This window comes from Rana temporaria, chromosome 7 (genome assembly GCF_905171775.1).
Source record: "Rana temporaria chromosome 7, aRanTem1.1, whole genome shotgun sequence".
In the NCBI taxonomy this organism is placed as follows: domain Eukaryota; kingdom Metazoa; phylum Chordata; class Amphibia; order Anura; family Ranidae; genus Rana; species Rana temporaria.
In genome coordinates, this window is record NC_053495.1 from 153,598,619 (window position 1) to 153,624,457 (window position 25,839).

General features: G+C 42.5%; 1 protein-coding gene across 2 annotated transcripts in view; it reads left to right on the forward strand.

Moving 5' to 3' along the window:
* The window catches only part of LOC120945776 (carboxyl-terminal PDZ ligand of neuronal nitric oxide synthase protein-like), a 158,350-nt gene that overhangs the window by 121,378 nt on the left and 11,133 nt on the right, over window positions 1-25,839 (forward strand). The window contains exons 6-10 of one of the 2 annotated variants that reach the window (XM_040360171.1): window positions 5,820-5,961; window positions 9,178-9,341; window positions 13,439-13,588; window positions 13,666-13,831; window positions 15,534-15,674. In XM_040360171.1, the coding sequence (XP_040216105.1) occupies window positions 5,820-5,961; window positions 9,178-9,341; window positions 13,439-13,588; window positions 13,666-13,831; window positions 15,534-15,674 (763 nt within the window). Of the gene's footprint in view, window positions 1-5,819; window positions 5,962-9,177; window positions 9,342-13,438; window positions 13,589-13,665; window positions 13,832-15,533; window positions 16,393-25,839 lie in introns of those variants that run through there. The other variant, XM_040360172.1, reaches the window with a different exon arrangement.

Here is a 25,839-nt window from a genome sequence, read left to right on the forward strand (position 1 = left end):
TAAGTTATTCTTTTTTACGAAAACGGAGTGGACGGACGTACGAGCGGCAAGCGGGTGAGTAGTACCGTGCTAGCTATATTACCATGCATTGCAGATAAAAAAAAAAGGCAAAACCTGCGGAACCTCCGCTTTAAAATGCTGATTTAAGTGCCCAATGTGCATAGTCACATAGGCCAACATAGAACTGCGTCTAATTGTGAAAAAAATATGCGGTACATCTGTAAAGGTTTATTTTTTTCTTTTTTTTTATGCCTGTGTGCATGAGGCCTTAAACTACTGGGTCAAAAAATACATTAAAGGGTCACTAAAGGAAAAAAAAATGTTTTGCTGAAATGACTGTTTATTGGGTATAGAGACATAAAAGTTAACTGATTCCTTTTAAAAATGATTAAAAATTGAATTTAATCTATCATATAATGTGCCTCTAGTTTCACTTTCGGTTTTAATGGTACATACATGAAGTTCCGGGTGAGAGGTGAGTCGGGAAGACTCACAGAACAAAAACAAACAAATCCAGGGCAGTGTTTTGTTTTTAAAATGAATCTGATTGGTTCTGAGGAGTTTTAGACACACAGTAATGACAGCTTAGACCACCGTGAGAAAGCTCCCAGTACTGAGGTTATAAGGAAACAGGCAACCAGGAAGTGTGGAGATCACAGCAGAATTACAGCCACTTCAAAGCAAAAACGAACAATGAGGACATGAAACCAGTACTGCAGTAAGGTAAAGGAAGCTATTTAGCTAAAAAAAAAAAAATTCCTTTAGTGACCCTTTAACTAATTTTTTAATGTTTTAATCTGTTGCTGTAATCTGTTGTAGTCCCTTCCAATGCTACACATATAAAACGTAATTATATATATATATATATATATATATATATATATATATATATATATATATATATATATATATATATATATATATATAGAGATAGAGAGAGATGTATATATCTATATATGTTTATTATATAGTATGTACTGTATATAAAAAATATTAAATAACCACATAGGGGCAGATCATCGTACAGCGGCGCATTTATGCGCCGGGCGTAGCGTATCTAAGATGCACTACGCCGCCGTAACTTACTTTTTTAATCCACAAAGAATCCGCGCCGTAAGTTACAGCGGCATAGTTTATCTTTGGCGGCGTAATGGCGCGAAATTCAAATGGCTGTGATGGGGGCGCGTTTTATGTAAATACGTTGTGACCCGACGTAAACAACGTTTTTTTTAACTGCGCATGCGCCGTTCGTGGGGGTATCCCAGTGCGCATGCTCGAAATTAACCCGGAACAAGCCAATGCTTCCGACGGTGACGTCATTCTACGCAAATCCCTATTCGCGAACGACTTGTGCAAACAACGTAAAAATTTCTAATTTCTACGCGGGAAGGACGGCCATACTTAACATTGAGTACACCTCATAACAGTAGCTTTAACTATACGCCGGAAAAAGCCGAACGCAAACAACGTAAAAAAATGCGCCGGCCGGACGTACGTTCGTGGATTGCCGTAACTAGCTAATTTGCATACTCGACGCGGAATTCGACGGAAATGCCACCTAGCGGCCGCCGAAAAATTGCAGCTTAGATCCGACGGCGTACTAAGACATACGCCTGTCGGATCTAGCCGAGATGCCGTCGTATCTTGTTTTGAAGATACAAAACAAAGATACGACGCAGCGTATCAAGAGATAATACTTTTGTGGATGCACATCCTGTACTATGCAGATGGACAGGTAATATGATATACAACTCACAATACTTAAATTGCTTTAGACTTGTAGAAAGACAGAAAAGTGGAAAAGCGAGTTTTTATTGCTCTGTATTGTACAATATTTGTGTTCAGTTTTCCTCTGTACAGCACATGCCTTCTGCATGACCTTGTAAGCTTTCCAGACGCTGTGAAGGATTTCAGCAGCATAGCAGGCATACTTCACCTGCTGAAAACCCCGGTCTGCAGTCTGAACGCTTATATAAGTTTTTTTTTTTTTTTTTTGTAACAGAAAAAATGTTTTATGGTTTATATTTGGTTCTTTATGATGCTTTATTGTGTACCCCACTTCAAGGTAAATTTCTGTTTAGTTTGTTATTTGTCTCCTTTAGCCCTGGTTCCCAACTTGGCCCCTTGGTGCCACATATACATGCATTGAATTTCAGCCAAATTTAGCGCTATGAGCGGTCTGTCAGCACCAACCAGCTTGACAAATTTTGCTTTTGATGAAGGAGCAAAGCGGTTTGCACGGGTACACTAGCTGAAGAATGCAATATCCGGAAGGGGAATACAATAGCCCATTGGCTGAACAAGAAAGATCTATATATGTATGGCTACCCTTACGGGGCGTACACAAAATCGGACTTTCTGATGGCCTAAAATCCGATGCAATTTTTCGTCAGAATTCGGTTCAAGCGGTCTTGCATACACACTGTCAGACCAAATTCCGACCGTCCAAAACGCGGTGACGTAAAACACTACGACGAGTCGAGAAAAATTAAGTTCAATGCTTCCGAGCATGCGTCAACTTGATTGTGAGCATGCGTGGGTTTTTTCTCTGTCGCAGTTGCACACAGACGATAGGAATTTCCTAACTGTTTTTTTTTCTATTGGAAAATGTTCCATTTCTGAACACAGAGGGAAAAAAGTCAGATGGGGCCCACACACGATCGGAATTTCCGATGAAAAAAGTCCATCTGATTTTTTTCATCGAAAATTCCGATCGTGTGTACGCGGCATTAGTCAGGGGAGGCCTCTCTTTTGGGCCCTGGGCTGGTGGACCAAGGTGCATGTTGTAGCCTCATATGGACTGGCATGTGGTACTATATACCTACAGAACACAGGCCTGGGAAGATAGTGGGCCAGATTCAGAAAGGAGATACGACGGCGTATCTCCAGATACGCCATTGTATCTCTGAGTCTGGCCGGTCGTATCTATGCGCCTGATTCATAGAATCAGTTACGCATAGATTTCTATTGGATCCGACCGGCGTAAGAGACTTAACTTATTTACGCTGGCCGCTAGGGGCGTGTACGCTGATTTACGCCTAGAATATGTAAATCAGCTAGATACGTGAATTCACGAACGTACGCCCGGCCGACGCAGTACAGTTACGCCGTTTACGTTAGGCTTTTCCTGGCGTAAAGTTACCCCTGCTATATGAGGCGTATATGCGGTGTACCAATGTTAAGTATGGACGTCGTTCCCGCGTCAAATTTTGAAAAATTGACGTCGTTTGCGTAAGTTGTCTGTGAATGGGGCTGGACGTCATTTACGTTCACGTCGAAACCAATACGTCCTTGCGGCGTACTTTGGAGCAATGCACACTGGCAAATTCCATGCGCCGTCTGTGAAAAACGTCAATCACGTCGGGTCATGGTTAATTTAAATAACACACGCCCACCTCTTCACAATTTGAATTAGGCAGGCTTACGCCGGCCTATTTACGCTACGCCGCCGCAACTTTCTTTTGAGAATACGGCACTTGCCTGTAAAAGTCGCGGAGGCGTAACGTGAATAGGATACGTTACGCCCGCACAAACATACGCCATTCTACGTGAATCTACCCCAGTATGTTCATTACACTGGATAGTTAAATAGTTTGACTTATTTCTTATACACTTCTTCTGTGCTATCTATTCCTGTTTCTCTTTTTACGTATTTTAATCTTATAATGGTCCTTTAGATTGGGAATATTTTGGCAACTGTAAGGCCGTCCATAGAAGTGGCTGGTGCTCCATTATTATTATTTGGGGGGGGGGGGGAGTCTGTGGGGCATGACAAACATACTGGTTGATCCTTACAAAAATCTTGTGAGCTGGTCATTTGTTTGCATTGTCGCCAGGTATAAATTGACCATTTGTTGAGACAGTAATTGCGCTGAGATGCTGAGAGCTCCTTCTAGTGGCTAGTCTACAAATCTCTTTATTTAATACAAAGCCAACATATGGAAAAGTAAGCTTGTAAGAATAGAAAAGCTACATAAAATAAATTGCATTACAGCTAAGCGTTGCAGTAACAGCTCTAAATATGTTTTGCTGGAAACTACACAATACTTTCCATTTAACATGGAAAATTTTGCATGTTATTTTCTGATTTATTTCCATCCTTGTGAGGGACGTCCAAGCTGTCTAAAGGTCACCTGCAGTGGTTTGTTTGTTTCTTTTACTTTATTTGTTTGCATGCTATTTTTTTCTGTATTTGTTGGACTTGTAGGACGTTGGGCCCGGTACTGTGTGACTTGTGCTGTGCCTTCTTGCACCGTTGTATATTCTGATACTCTCTTTTATTGTACAACAGGGTGCCTGCAATGCCTATATATTGTATACTTGAAATCTTAATAAAAAGTTGACTATTAAAAAAAAAAAAAAAGGAACATTTCACCATAAACTTAAAGGGTCACTAAAAGAATTTTTTTTTTTTTAGCTAAATAGCTTCCTTTACCTTACTGCAGTACTGGTTTCATGTCCTCATTGTTCGTTTTTGCTTTGAAGTAGCTGTAATTCTGCGGTGATCTCCACACTTCCTGGTTGTCTGGCTCCTTATAACCATCATACTGGGAGCTTTTCACTGTAGGTCTAAGCTGTCATTACTGTGTGTCTAAAACTCCTCAGAACCAATCAGATTCATTTTAAAAACAAAACACTGCCCTGGATTTGTTTGTTTTTGTTCTGTGAGTCTTCCCGACTCACCTCTCACCCGGAACTTCATGTATGTCCTTTAAAACCGAAAGTGAAACTAGAGGCACATTATATGATAGATTAAATTAAATTTTTAATCATTTTTAAAAGCAATCAGTTAACTTTTATGTCTCTATACCCCAAAAAAAATTTCCTTTAGTGACCCTTTAAAGTGGAGTTCCAGCTTTTTTTATGTTTATTAAGTCAGCAGCTACAAAAAGTGTAGCTGCTGGCTTTTAATAAACAGACACTTACCTGCTCCACTGTGCAGCAACGCGCCCACCTGGAGCATCGCTCCCCCCCCCCCCCTCTTCGCCAGCGCCTCCATTCAGACTGTGGGCACCCGGCTTTTGGCTTCATGGCCGGGCACTCCCTGCGCATGTGCGAGCGGCGCTGCGCTCTAGGAGTGGGCAGGCGATCGCCTGGGACCTGTCACGTGTCTCAGGCGATCACCAAGCGGTCCCTGGGCGGAAGGAGGAAGTAGGACAGGAAGTCCCACTCCTAACGAAGCCCCCCCCCCCCCAAAAAAAAATGACATGCCAAATGTGGCATGTAAGGGGGCGAGGAGTGGCTTAAGCGGAAATTCCACTTTTGGGTGCAACTCCGCTTTAAGGTACTGTATATCTAAACCCAAGAGCAACAATTGCATATGCTGCATATTACAAGCCCTTAGATGTGGTGACATTTATGTGTGTAGTACATCTTCAAGTACAGAAACCCTCTCCTATCAGAAATCTTGTGTCCCTGTAGCTTCCCGTGAACTGAATTCTGGGACCATGAAGTTTTGTAAACTACAAAGCCTCACCCCTCTATGTAATGGAGTTGATGAGAAGGGAGGTGTTTGTAGTCCAAATCAGGACCTCCGTCTTGGGTGACAACGCTGCTGCTTCATACATACAATGCTGTGAGTGGTGTCACACTAGGACAGGAAGTGCATTATTGATAGGATCACAAGTTGAAAATAAAGAGGGGGGAAAAGAAAAACCATTCAGCCACCACATCTTGTTGTTTTTTTTTTTTTTTTTTTCGTTTTTGATTTATACACTTTAAATCTCAGTGTTGAGGTAAACCGGCAGGTCAATTTCTGTGTTCAGAGCTTCCAGTTATCAATCTTTTAATATTCCTGTTGGCATTGTTCCTTTACACAGAGCCATGCCATGCGGGTAGTGCGGACGGTGGGACAAGCCTTCGAAGTGTGTCACAAGCTGAGTTTGCAGCACACGGAGCAGGTGGGGGATGGACGAGAAGATGTTGACAGCGAGAAGAGCACGGATGACTCTGGTGTTCCAGGTGGGCAACAGTGATTAGCCACAAATGCTTTACCAGTGACTATTTTTTGTCGTCCTTCCGCTAGCATTAGTAAATAGATAGGAAAGTATATCATATGTAATTGTTTTTACATTTCCTCAGTTACTTCCTGGTTTCTTGCCTAGGCAAATGATGTCCTATATCTTAGGAGTCTTCAGGAGGGGAGGAAGGGTTTCACAGCTAAGCACACACTCCTGCATGCATGCTTGAGCAGATGGATTCCAGGAAGTAAATGCTACATTAATCATTTGCCCTTACTCAAGATGGCCACGGCCAGAAATTATTTCTCAACAAAATAAAACATGGAGACATAGATGGATGGGGAAGCTTGTGTAGCGAGGTCACCAGGCCTATCCCGAGACATCAGCTTGCCTTGCTTGTCACCTCCAGGGCAGGTCCTCCCCCGGTTTCCTTCGCTAAGAAGCTTCCACCACTTGGACGGACAGCTTGGGATCACTTGTAGAACCATAGGCCCCAGCCAGCATAGCTGGGCCTACTTGATAGGTACACAGCCTCAGACCAATGTGGTCCAGAGACTGGAATCACGCACACCCACCTCGTGCCAGGATGGCCACGAGGCAAAGAACCCTGAAAAACCGCGTCTGCCCATTAAGTATCCCCTCCCAGCATGCACAGCGGGGCACCACTCCCACTGGGCTGCTGCCGAGGAGGGTCACTCAACACACTATGCTTTGCCCGAGTTCCAACATGGGCCTGAAGTGGTAACGCCACCTACAGGCAACAAGGGAAATCTCCTACCGAGTGCAACCACAGCCAGAACTGAGGCTAATTTAAATATAATTAACAGAGTCTGAGCCCAACTATGGGCTCAGACACCCCTAAATTTACAATAGCGCCTGACTCGTTGGGAGACCAGCGCTACAGTTGCTTTGTATATTAAAAATTAATTAAATAGTGTCTTTGGTGTCAGCTGCAATGAAGATCTGCTTTAAGGAGAAGTAGAGCCAAAGCTTTTTTGGCCCTACTTCTCCTGTGGGTCACAGGGGTGCACTTCATTCTGCACTCCTGTGACCTGTATTTGGCCAACAGCGGGCAAAAGCTGACATCCAGACAGATGTTAAATAAAAAAAATATCAAAGGCATTCTTTCTCAACCAGGGCTCCGTGGAAACCTAGGGTTTCTCCAGAGGTTGCTAAGAGTTTCATGAGCAATGGTGGATGGATCACTAACCTACACTGGCCACCAGTGTAAGGGGACATTCCCCAACTGGCCACAATTATAAGGGGGCACTTCTTAACTGGCCACTAGTATAAGAGAACACTACAACATTCACAGTATTATTATTATTATTATTATTATTATTATTATTATTTATTAAGTATTATTATAATTTTTTATTATTATTATTGTTTGTTATTTTATGATTATTACTGAACAGAATGTTTGCTCAGGGGGTCAAATATGCTAAGTACACCACATTCTTCTTCTTTTTTTTTTTTTTCTTTTAATTTCGACAACTCCTTAATCGTGCTAATGTATGAGCTGCAGATATAATCATTTTAAGCAGAGGTTTCGTAAGACCCAACTATTATTTCAAGGTTTCCTCTGTAGTAAAAAAGGTTGATAAAACCTAAAGCCCAGTAAACACTGCAAGGGGGTTGAACGGAAAAAGAACTGGCAAATCGTCATACCAACACAAGAGATGTTGGTGCAGCGATCTTCACCGCTGTTCTGTTAATTACTGACAGGGACTCCCCTTCTGACAAAATACATCGATCAGCGCCCACATATATTATAGAAAGGGGAAGGGTGGGGGCAAAAGAATAGTTGCTGAAGCTAGACTTGGTGGCATGCCCACCCAATTGTTGGTGGACTATCTCGGTACTGATAAAAAATAGTGAAAAGCAGTTACATTAAAAAGGATTTATTACAGATAAAAAAATGCACAACAATCATACAGATCAGAGATTGGACGAAGTCTCTACTAGTTTCACGGGAATACCGCTTCTTCAGGAGAGCCAATCCGATGGGAAATAAAACAGTTGCGGAGGCGGAACGCCCAAAAAGTGTCCCCCCCCCACGGCGGACATGGGGGATAATGCGTAGATCTCACCACAATAGAGTCTGTGGGTTCAGTAGAAAAGAGGGAATCCTGGTGTGGTGCATATGGGTGGACAAGATGGATTAGTGACGTTGGCTGGTGCAAGTAGCTATGGGGGTCATAGGGGGTGCTATATAGGGTCACACTGGAAACTATCCAGTATAATGTCAACCGTGGAAATAACCATATTGGTGACAGGGAATGCATGGACTCAAATAGATAGGCACCTATGAATATCCACCAGGGCACTGCAAACAACGTCAGTCCTCACATAGCCTCATTAGACACCAGGACGAGATCCACGCCCACAGATATTGATTCTGAGCACTGATCAGATGCTGGTTTTCCAGCATGTCCTTTTAATATAGGCCAGTCATTAGACCGGCTTCTGTTGGACAGACTGCTGTACGCACTGACCGAAAATTGGCCGGTTCAGTAGGACCCCGCCGACTTTCAGTTAACGTGTACAGCAGTCTGTCCTACAGAAGCCGTTCTAATAACTGGCCTTTATTGAAGGGACATGCTGGAAAACCAGCATCTGATCAGCACTTGCAGCCAATGGCTGTGAGCACTGATCAGTATATCTTGGCTTTAGGAGACCCCCCTGTCTAGAATGGTAGCACAGCAGGATAGATTGCTGCGCCAACATTGCTTGTATTGGTACGGCGATCTGCCATGTTGTGCTTTTATTTTATTTATTTTTTTACAGCGTGTACTGGGCTTCAGGCTGCTTTTAAAATCTAATCCCTTAATAAGGATTGTTCAGTTTAGCATGACTGTGCTTTGGCTTCTGTCATTTTTTAGTTGGCCAGACATTTAGACATCTTACCTACTGCGAGGCAGCGAGAGCTCTGCCCATTCTGATATGCTGTAGTCTTCTCCTGCGGATGAAGCTTATTGTGGTGGCTAGTTCCTTTCCACAATAGAAAAGGGCAGTGGTCAGCATCTATGCAGAAAGTTTCTGACGCGTTTTTGATACCCAAGGACATTCATAACTGCCCTCTTACTATTCCCTAACAGGGAAGTAGCTTCCTGATTGTTGCAGTACAAGAATCTATTACATCTCTTGTAACCATCTGGCCGAGGGTGTCTTCATAACTTTTCTTTGATGTTACCTTCTTTTGCTTGCTTTTCAGTGACACAAATAGTTGCCAGCGTAGATCACAATGCTGATGAGACTGACATTGATGCTCTGGACAGTCCTTTGCCTGGAGGGCAGGTTCCAAAATTCAGCCGCTGTGTGACTGATCTGGACGCTGTAAATCAAGAGAATGATCGCACTGTGGAAAAGAAGGTGCAGGTAGATATTGTGCTACTTTTTTTATGACATAGATACATTTTTAGTTCTGGTTGCTTACATGCTTGAACTTTCACAATAGCGGATACCTGACAAGTAGGGGAGACACAGTGAAGGACTTTCTTTGCTTACATGGAGACCATCCGTGTTGTGTGGCCCATGAACATGCAGCATCAACTTGAAGGGGTTTTAAAGGAAAAAAAAATTTCCCTAAATAGCTTCCTTTACCTTAGTGCAGTCCTCCTTCACTTACCTCATCCTTCCATTTTGCTTTTAAATGTCCTTTATATCTTCTGAGAAATCCTCACTTCCTGTTCTTCTTCTGTCTGTAACTACACACAGTAATGCGAGGCTTTCTCCCTGGTGTGGAGAAAGCCTCTTGAGGGGGGAGGGGGTGACCAGGAGTGTCAGGACGCCCACTAACACACAGCTCCTTTCTCTATCTGCAAAGTAGAGAGCGTCCTGACCCTCCTGCTCGCCCCCTCTCCTTAAAGAGGCTTTCTCCACACCAGGGAGAAAGCCTCGCATTACTGTGTGGATTTAAAGACAGAAGAACAGGAAGTGAGGATTTCTCAGAAGAAATAAGGACATTTAAAAGCAAAATCGAAGGATGAGGTAAGTGAAGGAGGACTGCACTACGGTAAAGGAAGCTATTTAGGGATTATTATTTTTTTTTTTTACCTTTTACAACCCCTTTAAAGTGTTATCACACTAAAAAACAAAAGGATCCTGTTCCATTAAAGCATGTTATACAGTGCTTGTGCTGTGTAAATTGGCTCCCGGTATCACCTAAAAAACCTGACTGATCATGCCTGCTTATACCCTCCCACTGTAAACTGACCACGGTTTATCATGGCTGCTGAGCTCTGACACCGTGGTCAGTTTATGTTCCTCCATCATCCGCATTCCTGCTCTCCTGTGTCTCCGTTGTCCTCGCCCCTCCCTGCCTGTCGGCTCCGTCCACTCCACAATCCTCCCCTCCTGGTGCAATCAAATCTATAATATAAACACGCCGCCCCCTCCTTTATATAAGGATATGTGTCCCTGTGCCTGTGCTGTATAAAAAAGATGCAGATTATACCTTGTATCAGAGTGCCTCTCTGCGCTCACGTGATTCCTGGATCGCTCTCCTCCCCGCCCACTTTAGCAGTCAGCCGGGCAGAGGAGAGAGCCGAGAAGTCACGTGAGTGCTGGGAGCCCCTCTGATATACGGTATAATCTCGTTTTTTTTAGTTTTTTTTAATATATAACACGGGCACATAGCGTTATATAAAAAAGAGGATGGCATTATCATCATATAGTGGGTTAACAACCACTTTAATACTTGTAGTAGAAGGTGACTATGGGAAACATCGTAAGGGAGCAGCAATGATGATTCAGTATTGTTATCCTTATTTAGGATAATTATGTCTGCGTGCATTATTATGCATGGTAATCATGCAGTGCTTTTATTTTTTAAATATAGAAGTAGCAGAAACAGTGACCTATATTTAGGCCTCATGCACACAGAACTTTATGTTAACTCTCCTAGAAGCCAGCAGCATTTTTGCAGAAAAACGTCTGACACTTCTAACAGTGTCTAACGATTTTACATGTGTTTAGATGCATTTACAGGCATCAAGCACATGGGTGTTAATGCGGTAGTAAAGTCCAATTTGATTTTTACCTACAGGTAAGTCTATAATAAGGTTTATCTCCTAAACGTGCACCGTTTAGGAGATATGATGCAGCCGGTTAGGTCACCGGTGCATGTGCTCTGAAGGTTCGGCACGCATGCGCTGGAGTGATGTCATCTCGTCTCTGGGCACTCATACAGCCAGAGCCTGCAAACCCAGAAAGAAGATTGGGGGAAGATGGAAGCCCTGTCAGTAGTGACAACACACCGCTAGAGGCCTTCATTCTCCTGTACACATTGTTTCTTTGTTTTTTTTTTCTACCTCCTGAAGTCTCCTGACACTAAACGCTGCTAAAAGTCTAAGTGTGCATGGACACATAAGATAACAATAAAGGGGGATGTAACGGAATGACCCGTGACAAACGGAGACTTTGGAAGGATGAGGGGTGCTCCTGTGCCAGCGTCACTAATCACTCTTGTGTCTAGGATCACCCTGTGTCCCTTTTGGGCATAGGGTGACTGAGAAATATTAATTAGAAATTACATGAGATGGGACATTACTGATAGTTCATATTGCAGGATCTTGAGATATTGCAAGTTGTTGGTTAATGTTGACCCAACCGGTCAATAGTGACTCATTCCTCTGTGTAGACTGTTGACATGCTAATTGAGTCTGCTTCTGAAAGACCTCTCATTGTGTGATGCTGCTTTGTGTGAATTCTATTGATATAAGATGTGGAATGGAACTTGTCAAGCTGTATGCGGAGACAGAACGTCTGTCTAAGATGTGGAATGTGACTTCTCAGGTGTAGTAATTAGGTCATGTTAAAAATGTCAGCCCGGCGCCGAAATGTCTGGATACTGATTAGTAATTAGCCCATCTGAAGGTGTATTGAAGCCCCAGTGTGTGATGAGGGGGGTGGAGAGTCTCTTTGTTCCTTTCATGCTTGAACTGTATAAAACCCTGAGAATGTACCATTAAAGATGTCATTCATTTGAAACCAGAACCCAGAGCTGTGTGTCTCGGTTATTCTGGGAAATGGGATGGATCGGGTCCTGTTGGTTGGAGTGTCAGATAAGCTGTCGTGACTGATGGATGGGATATCGTAAATGGTGGTGACCGTTACAGGGGCGTTTACAGGCAGGGAAAAAAAGCCAGACGCACCAAACAGCAGTCAAATGGCCCCAGTGACTAGCTGCCAGCCATATTGATGCTTTCCTTTTGTAGAACACCTGGTATCACAGTGCTGCCTTCCTATATTCCTAGAGGCCAACACTAAGTAGCAACTTCAGTCTGCTTGCTGTATGCAAAACCTACCGTCCTCTAGTCTTTTTAAATGAATCTCTGTGGGCTGTGTGCTGACAGTTGGAATGTTGCCACATATACATAAAATGGCAAGTGAATACATTTAAGTGTCTATTTCCTTTGCTTAAAGCTAGGCAGTTCCTACAAGATCCCAACCCCGCCTGTTTTTAATCTAGATACCAAACTCTATTTTTCCATCTTAAGCTTTGATTAAAATTTACAATAAGTGGACACCTTCTCCCAGAGGAACGATAGAGGCAAAGTCCACACCGAATTGCCTGCGACTATACAATGAACTAACTACCTGAATACAGATCCCATCTCTGTATCCTTCCTGTCAGAGTTGGTGCCCATCATAAATGAGAGAATACAGCGCCAAAGGGAGTAATATTTCAAATACATTGTACCAGAATGGTAGGTCTCATTTGCATCTTGGCAAGCATAAGCTATCCAATTATATGAACTATTTTGCATTACCTGCAGCAGCTTTAGAAGACCTGCAAGGCGGTTTAAAAGCAGATGCAAAATAAATATGCATTCATTATTATGGAAAACAGTTAAAATTTATATTCATCAGTACTAAAAATAAAAATCAGAGCTTCTTCTCCTCCATCCTCAGCCTGTTCTGCCTTTATTAAAGTTTTCCTCTGACTCGCATGGGAATTAGTGCTAGACTGTGAACAGACAGACCAACTGGTCTCTATTCCATCAGCAGTAGGGAATGGATCAGTGCCTCATTGGGGCAGCACAGTGGTGTAGTGGTTGGCACTTTCACCTAGCAGCAATAGGTTCGCTGGTTCAAATCTCGACCACGACACCATCTGCCTGGAGTTTGCATGTTCTCCCTGTGGCTGTGTGGGTTTCCTCCGGGTGCTCCGGTTTCCCTCCACACTCCAAAGACATGCTGGTAGGTTAATCAGATCCTGTCTATATAAAAAAAAAAAATCCCTAGATGTGTTTGTAAGCACGTCAGGATCCTACGGGGTAAATGGCCGCACTATATCAAGATGCAACTCAACACATTGTAATTTCCTAGAAATAACTTTTAGTTGTAGAATAGTTTTGTCTTGCTGTAAACAGGAAAAAGTCTTCATAAGTTGTATTCAGGGTCCGATATTGCCTGTTCAGTGACTTGTCTTTCCGTTGGATGTTGTACTCTATTATTTTCCTTCCCAATAGGATCAGATGATTACCGCCTCGCCTAAGATGTTACTACCCTCGGGAAGTCAGCTACTCCCTGGGAGTCCCCTCTCTGTCCACCATCAAATACAGTTCCTTCAGCAACAACTGCAGCAGCAACAGCAGCAAACACAAGTGGCTGTGGCTCAGGTGAGATTATAGGTATAAGTGCTTATTGTGTTCCAGAAGTCCGTTTACTGGTCTGAACTTGATTTTCTTTTCACCAGGTACATTTGCTAAAGGACCAGTTGGCTGCTGAGGCGGCTGCCAGGTTGGAGTCTCAGGCCAGAGTACACCAGCTACTGCTGCAGAACAAGGATCTGTTGCAGCACATCTCCCTACTAGTAAAGCAGGTGCAAGAACTGGAGTTCAAGCTGTCTGGAAAAAATGCTAGTATGTATTCTCTGAGATATTCGCAGGATGCAGGAACCATTTATAGTCTCATTCACTACAAAGATTCATGGTGCTGAAATATGGATATCCCCATTTTCACAGGCTTTTTATACAATAATATGATCACAACACAGTTTGTGGTATTCAAATTATAGAAAAATTATTTCTTCGTGCTTTAAACTGTGCCAAATAGTTTTTTTACACTTAAAGCGGATGTCCGCTCAAAAAAAAATATTAAAAGCCACCAGCTACAAATACTGCAGCTGCTGACTTTTAATATTGGGACACTTACCTGTCCTGGAGTCCAGCGGCGTCCGCAGCAGAGGACGAGCGATCGCTCGTTACCCTGCTGCTCCCCCCTCCATCCACGGTGAGGGAACCAGGAAGTGAAACGCTCGGGCTTCACTGCCCAGTTCCCTACGGCGCATGCGCGAGTCGCGCTGTGCCCGCCGATTGGCTCCCGCTGTGTGCTGGGAGCCGAGTGTTCCCAGCACACAACGGGGGACGGACGGGATGTCAGAAAAAACCCGTCTTTTGCCCGTGACATGTGGCCGGAAGTGGGTGAAAATACCTGTCTTTAGACAGGTATCTGCACCCCCCTCCCCCCTGAAAGGTGTCAAATGTGACACCGGAGGGTGCCGATCAGCGCGACTTCACTTTAGGGTGGAGATCCGCTTTAAGAACTTCAGCTACACAACTCCTAGGGCTCATTTACACTTGCTTTGACGTCGGCACACATTAAAGTGGTTGTAAACCCTTACAGACCACTTAGACCTACAGGTAAGCCTAGATTAAGGCTTACCTGTAGGTTCAAGAAATATCTCCTAAAATTTCCAAAAGACCTACACCGATGTCTACGGCGTCTGCACTGAGCGTGCCGTTACTAACAGGGATCATGCCGTTTGTGGCGGCACCCGCGTGCATTTCTGGGAGTGATGTCATTGCTGCTCAGGCCAGTCACAGCACCGGAGCCGCGATACGAGAAAGATGGCAGCGATGGAGCAGAGGAACGAGCACTGCTGCGGGGGCTTCGATCTCAGGTAAGTAATATATATTGAGCTAGTATGCTATGCCTTTTTCTTGCAGGGTTTTTTTTTTTTTTTTCAGGGGTTTACTTCCCCTTAAAAGTGCCAACTGCTTCAACATGCTTTGGTGATGCTTTTTTTGAAGCTTTAATGGCTCAGTAGTACCCCCACTCAGCAGATCCCGAACTCCTTAGTAGCCCTGTTCAGCATTGGTAGCCACGTTCAGCAAATCTCCTGCTTATTAGTACCCTTAATGATCCTCCTCTGTGGTCTCCGCTCACCTCCCACTATATTGCTCCCATGCTGCGCATAACGTGTGACATTGCTAGTTTCTCCTGCCTTGGTATGCCAGCTCTGCTGATCTTTCTCTCTCTGTTCCCCGCTCACCTTCTGCATTATTATTTTTTTTTTTTAAATCGCGCCCCACAGTCTTGCATGGTCTTGCAGCACCATGCGATTTAGCACATGCAAAAACCCGACGCTTGGAATCGCTATTAGGTATTAATGGTGCCCCTGTGCATCTGCTAAAAGAGCAGTATGTTTTGCCTGCAGGTTCTCAACCCACACAAGTGTAAACCCAGCCCAAGCCTTACTGTTTTTATGAAAAAGTACGGTAGATAATATTTGACAGGTTGTAATGTCTGAGTGATGATTTTCTTTCTTTCTGTCTTTTGCAGTGGGATCTCAGGACAGTCTCCTGGAAATTACTTTCCGTCCCAGTGTCCTGTCGGTGATTTGTGACGCAACAACACCTCAGCCTGATGATTTACCCCCTCTGACAGATCCTGATTCTTCATTTCAGCTGGGTAGCCCCCTAGGTAGGACAGACTGCCTAGTGAAGGTGCAGTGTTATCGCTTTGTGCCCGGCGAGGGGGAGGGATCAGGGGAACTTCTGGGTAGTCTGGAGCTGTACAGATTCAGAGAGTCTGGCATAGCATCTGAATACGAGTCCAACACAGATGAGAGTGAGGAAAGGGAGTCCTGGCAGGATGATGGCGGAAGGCTGGCACACGTATTGCATAGAGACATGCTGGGAGATAGTTTGGACGATGAGATTGCTGTGTGAACCAGTGAAGGGTTGGTGGCATACAGTGATTCTCAAGTTATATATTTGTGATCTTAAGGGAGTATGCACTGTTCCTACCCTATATGTTCATAGTACCAGCATAACTGGGCATCTGGTACAGTTGGACGTATTAAAGATGGCTAAGACCAGAGGGCAGTAACCCATAACAAGCAATCAGTGGTCATCTACCATTGCTCTGGTTAGCCTAACCCAGTGCTTACCAAACCTTTCTTCAGGTCGTGGTTTTCCCAGACTTGCTCATTAAAGTAGCTGCAAACCTCAGACGTGAAATACGATCAAAGCCTATCCCTCTATAGTGTGTGCTTGTCTCAACCCAGAGCACTAAGTGTCATTTCTGTCAGTTGCCTTGTTCCTCTGCTATAAGCATGAGTCACTTCTGATGCGTTTTCCTGACACCAAGATGAAAATAGTGACAGAGGAGGTTACAGCCTGTGATTGACAGCCTAAGGTCTGTTCCTGTGTGTGAAGAGGGGTGTGTCCCTTCCCTCCAATCAGCTTTCAGAGCTCTCCTCTGATGTACCTTCAGCTCTCCGCCCCCTGCTTTTCAGCGCTGAGAGATCCTGTGTAAATTCTGCACTTTGAATGGATGTAGGTGAAAGAAAAGTGTAGATAAACAGGTATAACTAATGTAGGAGGATTTGCTTCATCTTTGTGCATCGCCTGAGGGAGGGTTCACAACCACTTTAATAATCTAAGCAGAAAAGAAGACCTGTAATCATTATACATGTAATTCCATGAAAAACATGAGCTGTAATCCCATAGGGCAGGTCTGAGAAGCCCTGATCTAAGCCAGGTGAAGGTGTAGTGTGGGTTACTGCACTTTGCACATTGTCATTGTTCCTTGCACTGATGTATTGATTAAGCCTTTATGTGGCTTCCGACAATGGCGGTTGGTTTTGTACATACTGGTGATATCATGTCCAGGACAGATGTATAGTATTTATTTTCTGTACTGTAAAAAAAGCATGCAGGTACTAGGAAGCGTTGCACTTGGCTTAATTTTAGAGATTTTATCTCAGTCCAGGTATTCAAATATTGCATTGGAGATGCACTACAGTGAATGGCTTTTTGTGTCAGCATTTTTTACTTTTTTCGTTATGTAGATCAGGGGTGCCCAACCAGTGGCCCGCTACCTCCTGCTCTGAGACGGCGGGTTGGCAAGCCCAGATTGCGGGTTGCTGACTTTCCATCCCGGAACATCAGTGTTGTGAATGAGGCCGGTAGTAGAGGAAGCAAGCGGTTGTGAAGCAGAGCCGCATAAGCTGATGCTTCCTGTATAGTGCCAACTCCTGTCACAGGTAGAGTGATACCAAGTGCACTTTGCCTGGCACAGCAACAGCGGGCGATACCTGATAGAAAAGTCTGTTATTAAAGGTAAGTTTATTACTAAAATCACTGGGCCGGATTCAGAAAGAGATACGACGGCGTATCTCCTGATACGCCGTCGTATCTCTGAGTCCGGCCGGTCGTATCTATGCGCCTGATTCAGAGAATCAGTTGCGCATAGATATCCCTAAGATCCGCCAGGTGTAAGTGTCTTACACCGTCGGATCTTAGACTGCAATTTCAGGCTGGCTGCTAGGTGGCGCTTCCGTATTTTTACGCAAGGAATATGCAAATGAGTATTTACGCCGATTCAGAAACGAACGACGGCCTGGCGCTTTTTTTTTTTTACGTCGTTTGCGTTCGGCTTTTTCCGGCGTATAGTTACCCCTGCTATATGAGGCGTATCCTATGTTAAGTATGGCCGTCGTTCCTGCGCCGAGTTTTGAAATTTTACGTCGTTTGCGTAAGTCGTTCGCGAATACGGCTGGACGTAATTTACGAAAGCAATGACGTTTTGCGGCAGATTTTCGAGCATGCGCACTGGGATGTTTTCATGAATGGCGCATGCGCCGTTCAAACAAAACATCAAATACGCGGGGTCAAGACAAATTTTAATAAAACACGCCCCCTACATCCCCATTTGCAACACATACGTTACGCCGCCGTAACTAAGGGCGCAAATTCTTTCTGAATAAAGAACTTGCGCCCAAAGTTAGAGTGGCTTAACGTATCGGAGATACGTTACGCCGGCCGGACAGATACGCTCAGGTATCTGAATCCGGCCCACTGTGTATATATTCACTATTCCTAATATATATCTGGATGATGATTTTTTATTTTTTTATTTTAATCTGCATGGGATTTAACTATAATAATTTATTTATTTTTTTACCATAGATTTATAAATTAATAATCTGCATTTACATTTTAGCACTAACACATTACAGGAAAAAAGCTGCCACATTACAGAAACTGCTGTATAAGACTTTTCTAGACTTTTCTATGCAGATCTGCATAGTAAAGCTTGAGGAAAAAGTTTCTTGTGGGGGAAAAAAAAAAAGCTTGAAGAAAAAGAACGGCTGCAAATCCAAACATTTCAAAAGCCTTTATTGAGATCACTCTGACACCAGAAACCGGTCACGTAGACGCGTTTCACACATACTTCTCATGCCTAATTATTACTGTAAGCACAAGATGTATGTGTGAAACGCGTCTACGTGACTGTTTTCTGGTGTCAGAGTGATCTCAATAAAGGCATTTGGAACCTTTGGATGTGCAGCCATTCTTATTTTTTCTTCAAGAGACGGGGCAGGGCTGGCACTTCTTACTAGGTTCCAATTGGGTTATCATACATACCTGGAGCAGCGGGTCTTTCTTCCTTTGATGCCTAGTAAAGCTTGTAGGGTATAGACCGTAATGAAATTATGCTGGTGTTGGCAGTAGACCTTAGTAGAATTATGCATTTGTCGGGGTTATACCTTAGTGGAATTAGGTTTGTGTTGGAGGTAGACCTTAACCCGGCCATAGATAAATCAATTCTTGGCCGGTTTGTCAGGGATCCTCCTAGATTCGATCCGTGTATGGGCAGGATAATTGTATTAGAATATTTTACATACGATTACTGCTGGGGGCTATAGTCACTAACAGTAACCATTGTGTTCTGCCGGCCAGAAAGGCTCCCCACCAGCAGAACACAATAGCACTAAGGGAAGGATTACCCCATCTACAATGACAATCAAGCAAGTTCTACCTCCAACAAAAACATAATTCCACCAAGTTCTTCCCTAACACAAATATTATTCCACTAAAGCAGCCCATAGATTATCCATGGGTGGAAGGAAAGAAAATTACATAATCTATGGGCTGCTTTAGTGGAATAATATTTGTGTTGGGGAAGAACTTGGTGGAATTATGTTTTTGTTGGCGGTAGAACTTGGTGGCATTATATTTGTGTTCGTGGAAGAATTTAGTGCAATTATGTTTGTGTTGGTAGTAGAATTTAGTAGAATTATATTTGTGTTTGGGGAAAAAAACTTGGTGGAATTATGATTGTGTTGGGGGTAGACCTTTGTGGGATAATGTTTGTGATTGAAAGTAGATCTTTGTGGAATTATGCTTATATTGGAGAAGATCTTAGTATAATTATTCCTGTGAAGGAGTAGATTTAGTAGATTTTTTTTTGTGTAGGGTTAGACTTTAGGAGAATTATGCTTGTGTTGGGGTAGACCTTGGTAGAATTATGCTTGTGTTGGGGTAGACCTTGGTAGAACTATGCTTGTGTTGGGGTAGACCTTGGTAGAATTAGGATTGTGTTGGGGTAGACCTTGGTAGAATTAGGATTGTGTTGGTGTGGTACTTATTGGAATTATGCTTATGTTGGGGGTAGACTTCAGTGAAATTATGCTTGTTTGGTGTAGAGATTAGTGGAATTGCCCTTTCTTATGCCTCCCCTGAGTCTTGTGCTCCCCTCTGTACCTGCCCTCAGAACTGATCTATACTCAAAGTAGTAATAACCACCACACATTCGGCATACTCTACAAAAAAAGAAAGAGGGGAATCGTATAGCAATAGAAATTAGAGAAACCTATACCGCAACTCAACTTGAAAGACCCCTGCGCAAATACATATAGTGTGTGTGTGTGTGTGTGTGTGTATATGTATGTATGTATGTATGTATGTATGTATGTATGTATATATATATATATATATATATATATATATATATATATATATATATATTATATAATGTAATAATTTTTTAGCAAGAAATAATGGATTTAACTTGAAACCAACAAGTGTCAGAAATTCAGTTGGTTTGCAGGCTGGTTGTTAAATTGAGCTTGGAAATTCCTTGGTTTTATTTGACATGTGTTTGCCCTTCCAGCGCTCCTTGCTGTGAAGACCAGTTATAGATGGGGGCGGTGACCTTTTTTTGTATTGTCAACAAGTGTCAAAAAAAAGTTTAGCCTTTAAGTGGGTAAACTTCCCTCGTTGACCGACCGAAGTTCAATTATTTGATCTAAAGAACAAAACGTTACAATGTTTAGAGTTAGCTCTGTGGCTGAGGAATGTTGTAAAACTTGTCAGACTGCCTGTTTTTTTTTTTTTTTTTTTTTGACAGCTCTTGGCTTGAGCCTCTTAATAGAATCGAGAAAATGCTTTGTTAAGATCGCGAGTAGGGAAAGAATCGCAATCTCAATTCTTAGCGATTAATCGTGCAGCTCTAATGTTTATCATGCTGTATTACAAATATCCTGATTTTGGGGATTTAACCTAACGCCAAAATTGCACAACGTGCAATTGACGTGGCCATACTTTAACAGATGTTGTTATTAAACAGCTGTAATCCATATCTCATTGGATATAGCAACGTTTATTGCCCTTTTTTCCACCGGAAAGTTGATTTTCCTTTATCTGCCACATCAGTCAACCTTGTATTATTTACTTGTGTTTCACCAAGACCAGAAGACCAAAAAACCAGAAGACCAAAAAACCAGAAGACCAAAAAAGAACTGCCGGTTTTTAAGCTGGCAGTTTACCTATGGGGAAAACCTGCGGTTGAGCATACACACAGCTGGGTTTCCCGACCAAAGCTCTCATGGCAGTTTTTCTGCCGGGAAACCCAGCTGTGTGTAGGGGGGAAAAAGCTACTGAGCAGGTTCTCAGGGCATCGATTGGACGGACTTTAAAGGCAAGACGGGAACAACAGGATTAGAAAAAATATATATTTATTACAAAAAATACAATTGATATATTTTCAACACTATTGCATATCCTATATGTTTTTTTATATCAATTGTATTTTTTGTAATAAATATATATTTTTTCTAATCCTGTTGTTACCGTCTTGCCTTTAAAGTCCGCCCAATCGCTGCTCTTCCAGCAGAAATGTTTTCTCTATTCCTATATTTACGGATGTTGGCAAATGTGAGTGCTTTTTTGTTCCCTTATTCCCCCCCCCCCCCCCTTTTTGAGCAGGTTCTCAGTTTTCCCCTCTGACTTTTTGCTGCCGGGAAAACCGATCGTGTGTAAAAGGCATTATAGTGATCTGTTGGCAATCCTGTTGGACAAATGTTCCTTTTCTTTTATGCCCATGTTGAAGCCTCTTGCTTCATAGCCATGTTCTGTTTTTAATAAATCTTTTATTTTGCATATTTTCTCGCGTAACAAGCTAAACAAGCAATACTTTGGCCTAAAATCATATTTGTATATACATGTTATATTCTACCGTGACAGTCCTTACATGTGTACATATTCAATTATAGAAGGACATTCATATATATGTAGACCATTCTATAGGTATGTATATTTTTGCACTTTTTATTTTTAGATATCACTGGTATGTACAAAGATCTAAACTGTCTAGTGACCACACTAAATACGTAAAAGCTGTACTTATGTTCAGAGAATTGGCCCACAGTCCCCAAAAGATTCAACTTTTCTTCTGTTTAGGCTTTATTTGCTCCATATTGCATCATAGCTAGTGGTGACAAACACATTTACATAACACCAGGATCTCTATTTTATAAAATTACGTGTTTTGCTTACCATGTTAACAGGACGATATTACATCGATATATACTCATTTGCATGGTCTTGTGTTCCGGCCAAAATACAGATGCTAAGCCATTGACAGTGCAGCCCCAGAATGTGTTTTTGAAGTTCGAAGCTTGCAATTTTTTTTATTGAAAGCTCATCTTTTGGGGTTTTCAAAAAACGTTCACAGCTCTAATGTATAAAACCACCTCAGTGGTACACCAGCAATTCCAGATCCAAACAAACTTTTCCCGAGCAGGGTCATAAAAGAGAGTCGCCAAACCAGTCAAGGTGCATCGAAATGGAACTAGTCCGTTTTAGGTAGACTTGGGCTTAGTTTAAGGGCCACTATTTAAATAATGCAATCATTGCATCTTTGATCTGTGTTAATATCCATGTCTTTACACACATCATTACTTGGATAATAACACTGGGGGCCAAAAGAATTTTCCTGGTGCCATTTTAGCACTGGTGCCATTTTAGCACTGGTGCCATTTTTGAGTTTCTTAATAGAAGAGGGATCAGTTCTCTGAGTAGTGTTTATGCCTTCCCCTCTTTCTGTTGGCACTTCTCTACATCACCAGCAAGAGGCGCTATCTGCTCTTAATGTTTACTTGATTATGATGGCAAAATGATGAACAATCCGAATTCATGTGAATAGAAGTGTAGCTGTTCAAACTTTGCTGGCCAGTTTAGTTTTGTCACTTTGTATTACTTTACGTTTTATGTTTATGCGTATTTTAAAACTCATCTTCACAGCCTGAGAGGCATTCAAAAAGTTACTAAAGCATTACCTCTATATTAACATGTGCAATTAATCTTCAGTAAATGTGTTCATTATGATGTTGTGTTGGTGTGTAATTTAAAGGATTTGTATGGGGAACATATAAAAAGTAGCTTCATTTGACATATTTAGTGTTTGCGCAAAAAGCAATGGTGTGCTTTGACTTTCAAGTAGCCAATCACAACGTGGCCTCCAGTTGTTTAAGATGGACTGATAAATGAAGTCTGTGATAGGCTATAGGTTCTTGCACATAATTGCAATCGACGCATTTATTAAATGCAAGGTCACGCAAATAATCAGGTTGCTTTCCATCGCCTGTCCTTTACTGCCCTCTGGTGGTGAAGATACAAATAGTTTCATGTTTGTGCTGGTATTTCTTTCAATGCTGAAATTCCTTGTCTGTATTAAGTGCACTTACCTTTTCTTTGTTCTATGATAATAAATCTTATATTTCTAACATTCTCCTCTGTCTCTGAATTATTTCTTAGACTTCTATCCTTTCTTTACTCTTTCTGTTCTTTTCATATATAAAATACTTTAATGAGCAGTAAGCACAAAGTGAATAGCTGTAAGACGGCACACAAAAAATCAAGGGCACTAACTGCAGACAATCACCAAGTTGGCCCAATTGTGTGTGTGTATATGTGTGTGTGTGTGTATATATATATATATATATATATATATAATATATATATATATATATATATATATATATATATATATATATATATATATATATATATATATATATATATACATACATTTTATTTTTTTAAAGACCATATAGATTCTAGATCTAAGTTTGTCCCATGCATGTTTTAATCCACTTACTGACTAACTCGCTATCTCTGCTGTATAGGGAAACTAACTGCACTTAACTAGGCATTTGAGCACATGGGTGTATCAACGGTAATGCAGCCCACAGTACTAACAGCATGCATGTATATGCATTTTTTGCATCTCAGTGGAGTTGTTTTGCTTAAAATAATAAAATGCTATTTATACCTGCTTGTGTACCTGAGTACATGAGCCAGTTTGAACAAAAGCTGACCCTATTGCCGCATCCACACATTCAATGTGGATGGGGGAATCCACTTCCTGCTTTGTCATTATATACTGACAGTGGGGAGACTCCCCACCCCCCACCATCAGAATATACAGATCAGCACTGCAGCCTGTTGCCCACGGTGCTGATCGAACTGAAATATATCAACAGGGCAGTTGATCAGTAGATCGACTTGCAGTGGCAGCCCATTCATAGGGCGTGCACTGGTACTGCTCCCCGCTGGACCATGGATTCCAATGGTGGAGGTGTGTTTTTTTTTATTTATTTTTAAGCACGTGATTGGAGCCAGAGGCTCTACTAGGCTTCAAAAAAGGGTGGGCTCGGGGGGCGCAGAGCACTGTCATTCTACCCCCCACCCCAAAAACAAAAACACCAGCCGCCACTGTCGACTTGCGTTCGACACCAGTGACCACACATAGATCGAATTTGGCTGCTGAACCAGCCAAATTTTGATCCTTATTTAGCCAGCTTGACGCTGGTCATACATGGCTAGGTTTATCTCATTCAGCCAGTGGGCTGAACAAAAGAAATTCAGTTGATTTCTTTTTTATGCTAAACAACCTGGATGGAGAAATCTGCACTGCTGGCTGTTACATTGAGGCAACTGCATGTTTACAGAACTGTGAGTGCATCTTAACCCTGGTCCACACCATTGCGGCTTTAAAGTCTTGCTACTTTTAAGCCGACTATTCAGTGCAATTTTATTGAGGCTTGCTGATACTCTGTGCGACTTCATTTAACATGCAAGTCACAATGAATTGCACAAAAATAGTGCAGGAGCCTTTTTCAAAGTCATTTCTGCTCATGGGGTACGACTTTAAACTCTCAAGTCTCATGACAAATCGCACTAACAGGATGCAGTCATTGTTTGAAAGATAATTTTCCACCTGGATCAGATTTATTAACCACTTTCCACTCCTCCTGATGACCCTGTAAGTGTGTTTTAATGCTGGGAGGCGAGACTGTCTTCCTAGACACATGATCACTGCAATTGGCTGTCACAGTGGTCACATGATTGGGAGCCTGTTGAACTGGTTCATGATCACGAATAGAGACAAACAAACCTCTGTCCCCAAGGGTGCATAAATGCCCACTGTCCCTGCTGTCACACGTTTGCGTTATCTGTTTGACGGGGTATATCCACATTTGTCAATCTGGGAAGTGCTTGCAGGACCACTCACAGCTCAAATTTAGCAGGAATTGGGGGGAAATAAAAACTAAAAGATATAATGGATGGCAAAAGCATCAATAATAAGTTGACACTGCTTCATAAAAGAAAATTTAACATTTCAACATTGCAGTTCACGTGCTTCAAAAAGCTTCCCAAATGCACCTCAGAAGCAAAATACAAACGCCTGAGTAAACAAGACATTAAATGCCCATAAATGTATGAAGGACACTCAGACACGTAAGTATGATGGTAGTTATAGGTTGTTGGCTCAGTTGAGCATTCCTGTGACCCTGGACATTCAGGGTGGTGAAGAGGAGCTGCCTACCTAAAGGATAGAAGCAGTGACCATTAGGACCCGTCTCATCAATGTGCCTCCTAGGAATGGTTGGCATCAGGGGTCAAGTCCTGGGGAAAAAAGTGTGGGAACTCCCACTCAAGATCCACTCCCCCACCAAAAAATAAATAAAAAATTATACGCTCATATGCATAATTACTAAACCGCATGTTTTTTTTTTTTATTGTGGGATTTAGAAAGAACTTTAAGCAAGTTCTTTCTAAATCCCGCGATAACTGGCGGCAGACCTCCGCAATGTCTCCTGGGAACAATGACAAAAGCTCCCAGGAGACATTGCGGCATCGAGGAAGTGACGGAATACCCGCACACTACCCGATGAATCCATATACAGGAAGCGGCCAGTAATATAAAGGATTACTAAGGTTCGCCTGCCCCTGACAGTGACTCGAGCTGGGCATCGCCGCTTAGTGAAGGATTGGCTCGGGTGGTTCGGCTGCTATCGGCTGCTCCAGTCCTGCAATGGGAACTGCGTTCCTGCTGTGAAAAAAGTGCAGGAACTCCGTTCCCACGCGTTCCTGCAGGACTTGAGCCCTGGTTGGCATGTGGGCATCTACCTGGCCTCATAGACTCAATGACATTGATCTGTTTGAAAATAGCCTTCACCATTTTTTTTTATCTTTTTGTTTTTTTACTCGTCAATTTAAGTGACACCTTGGTG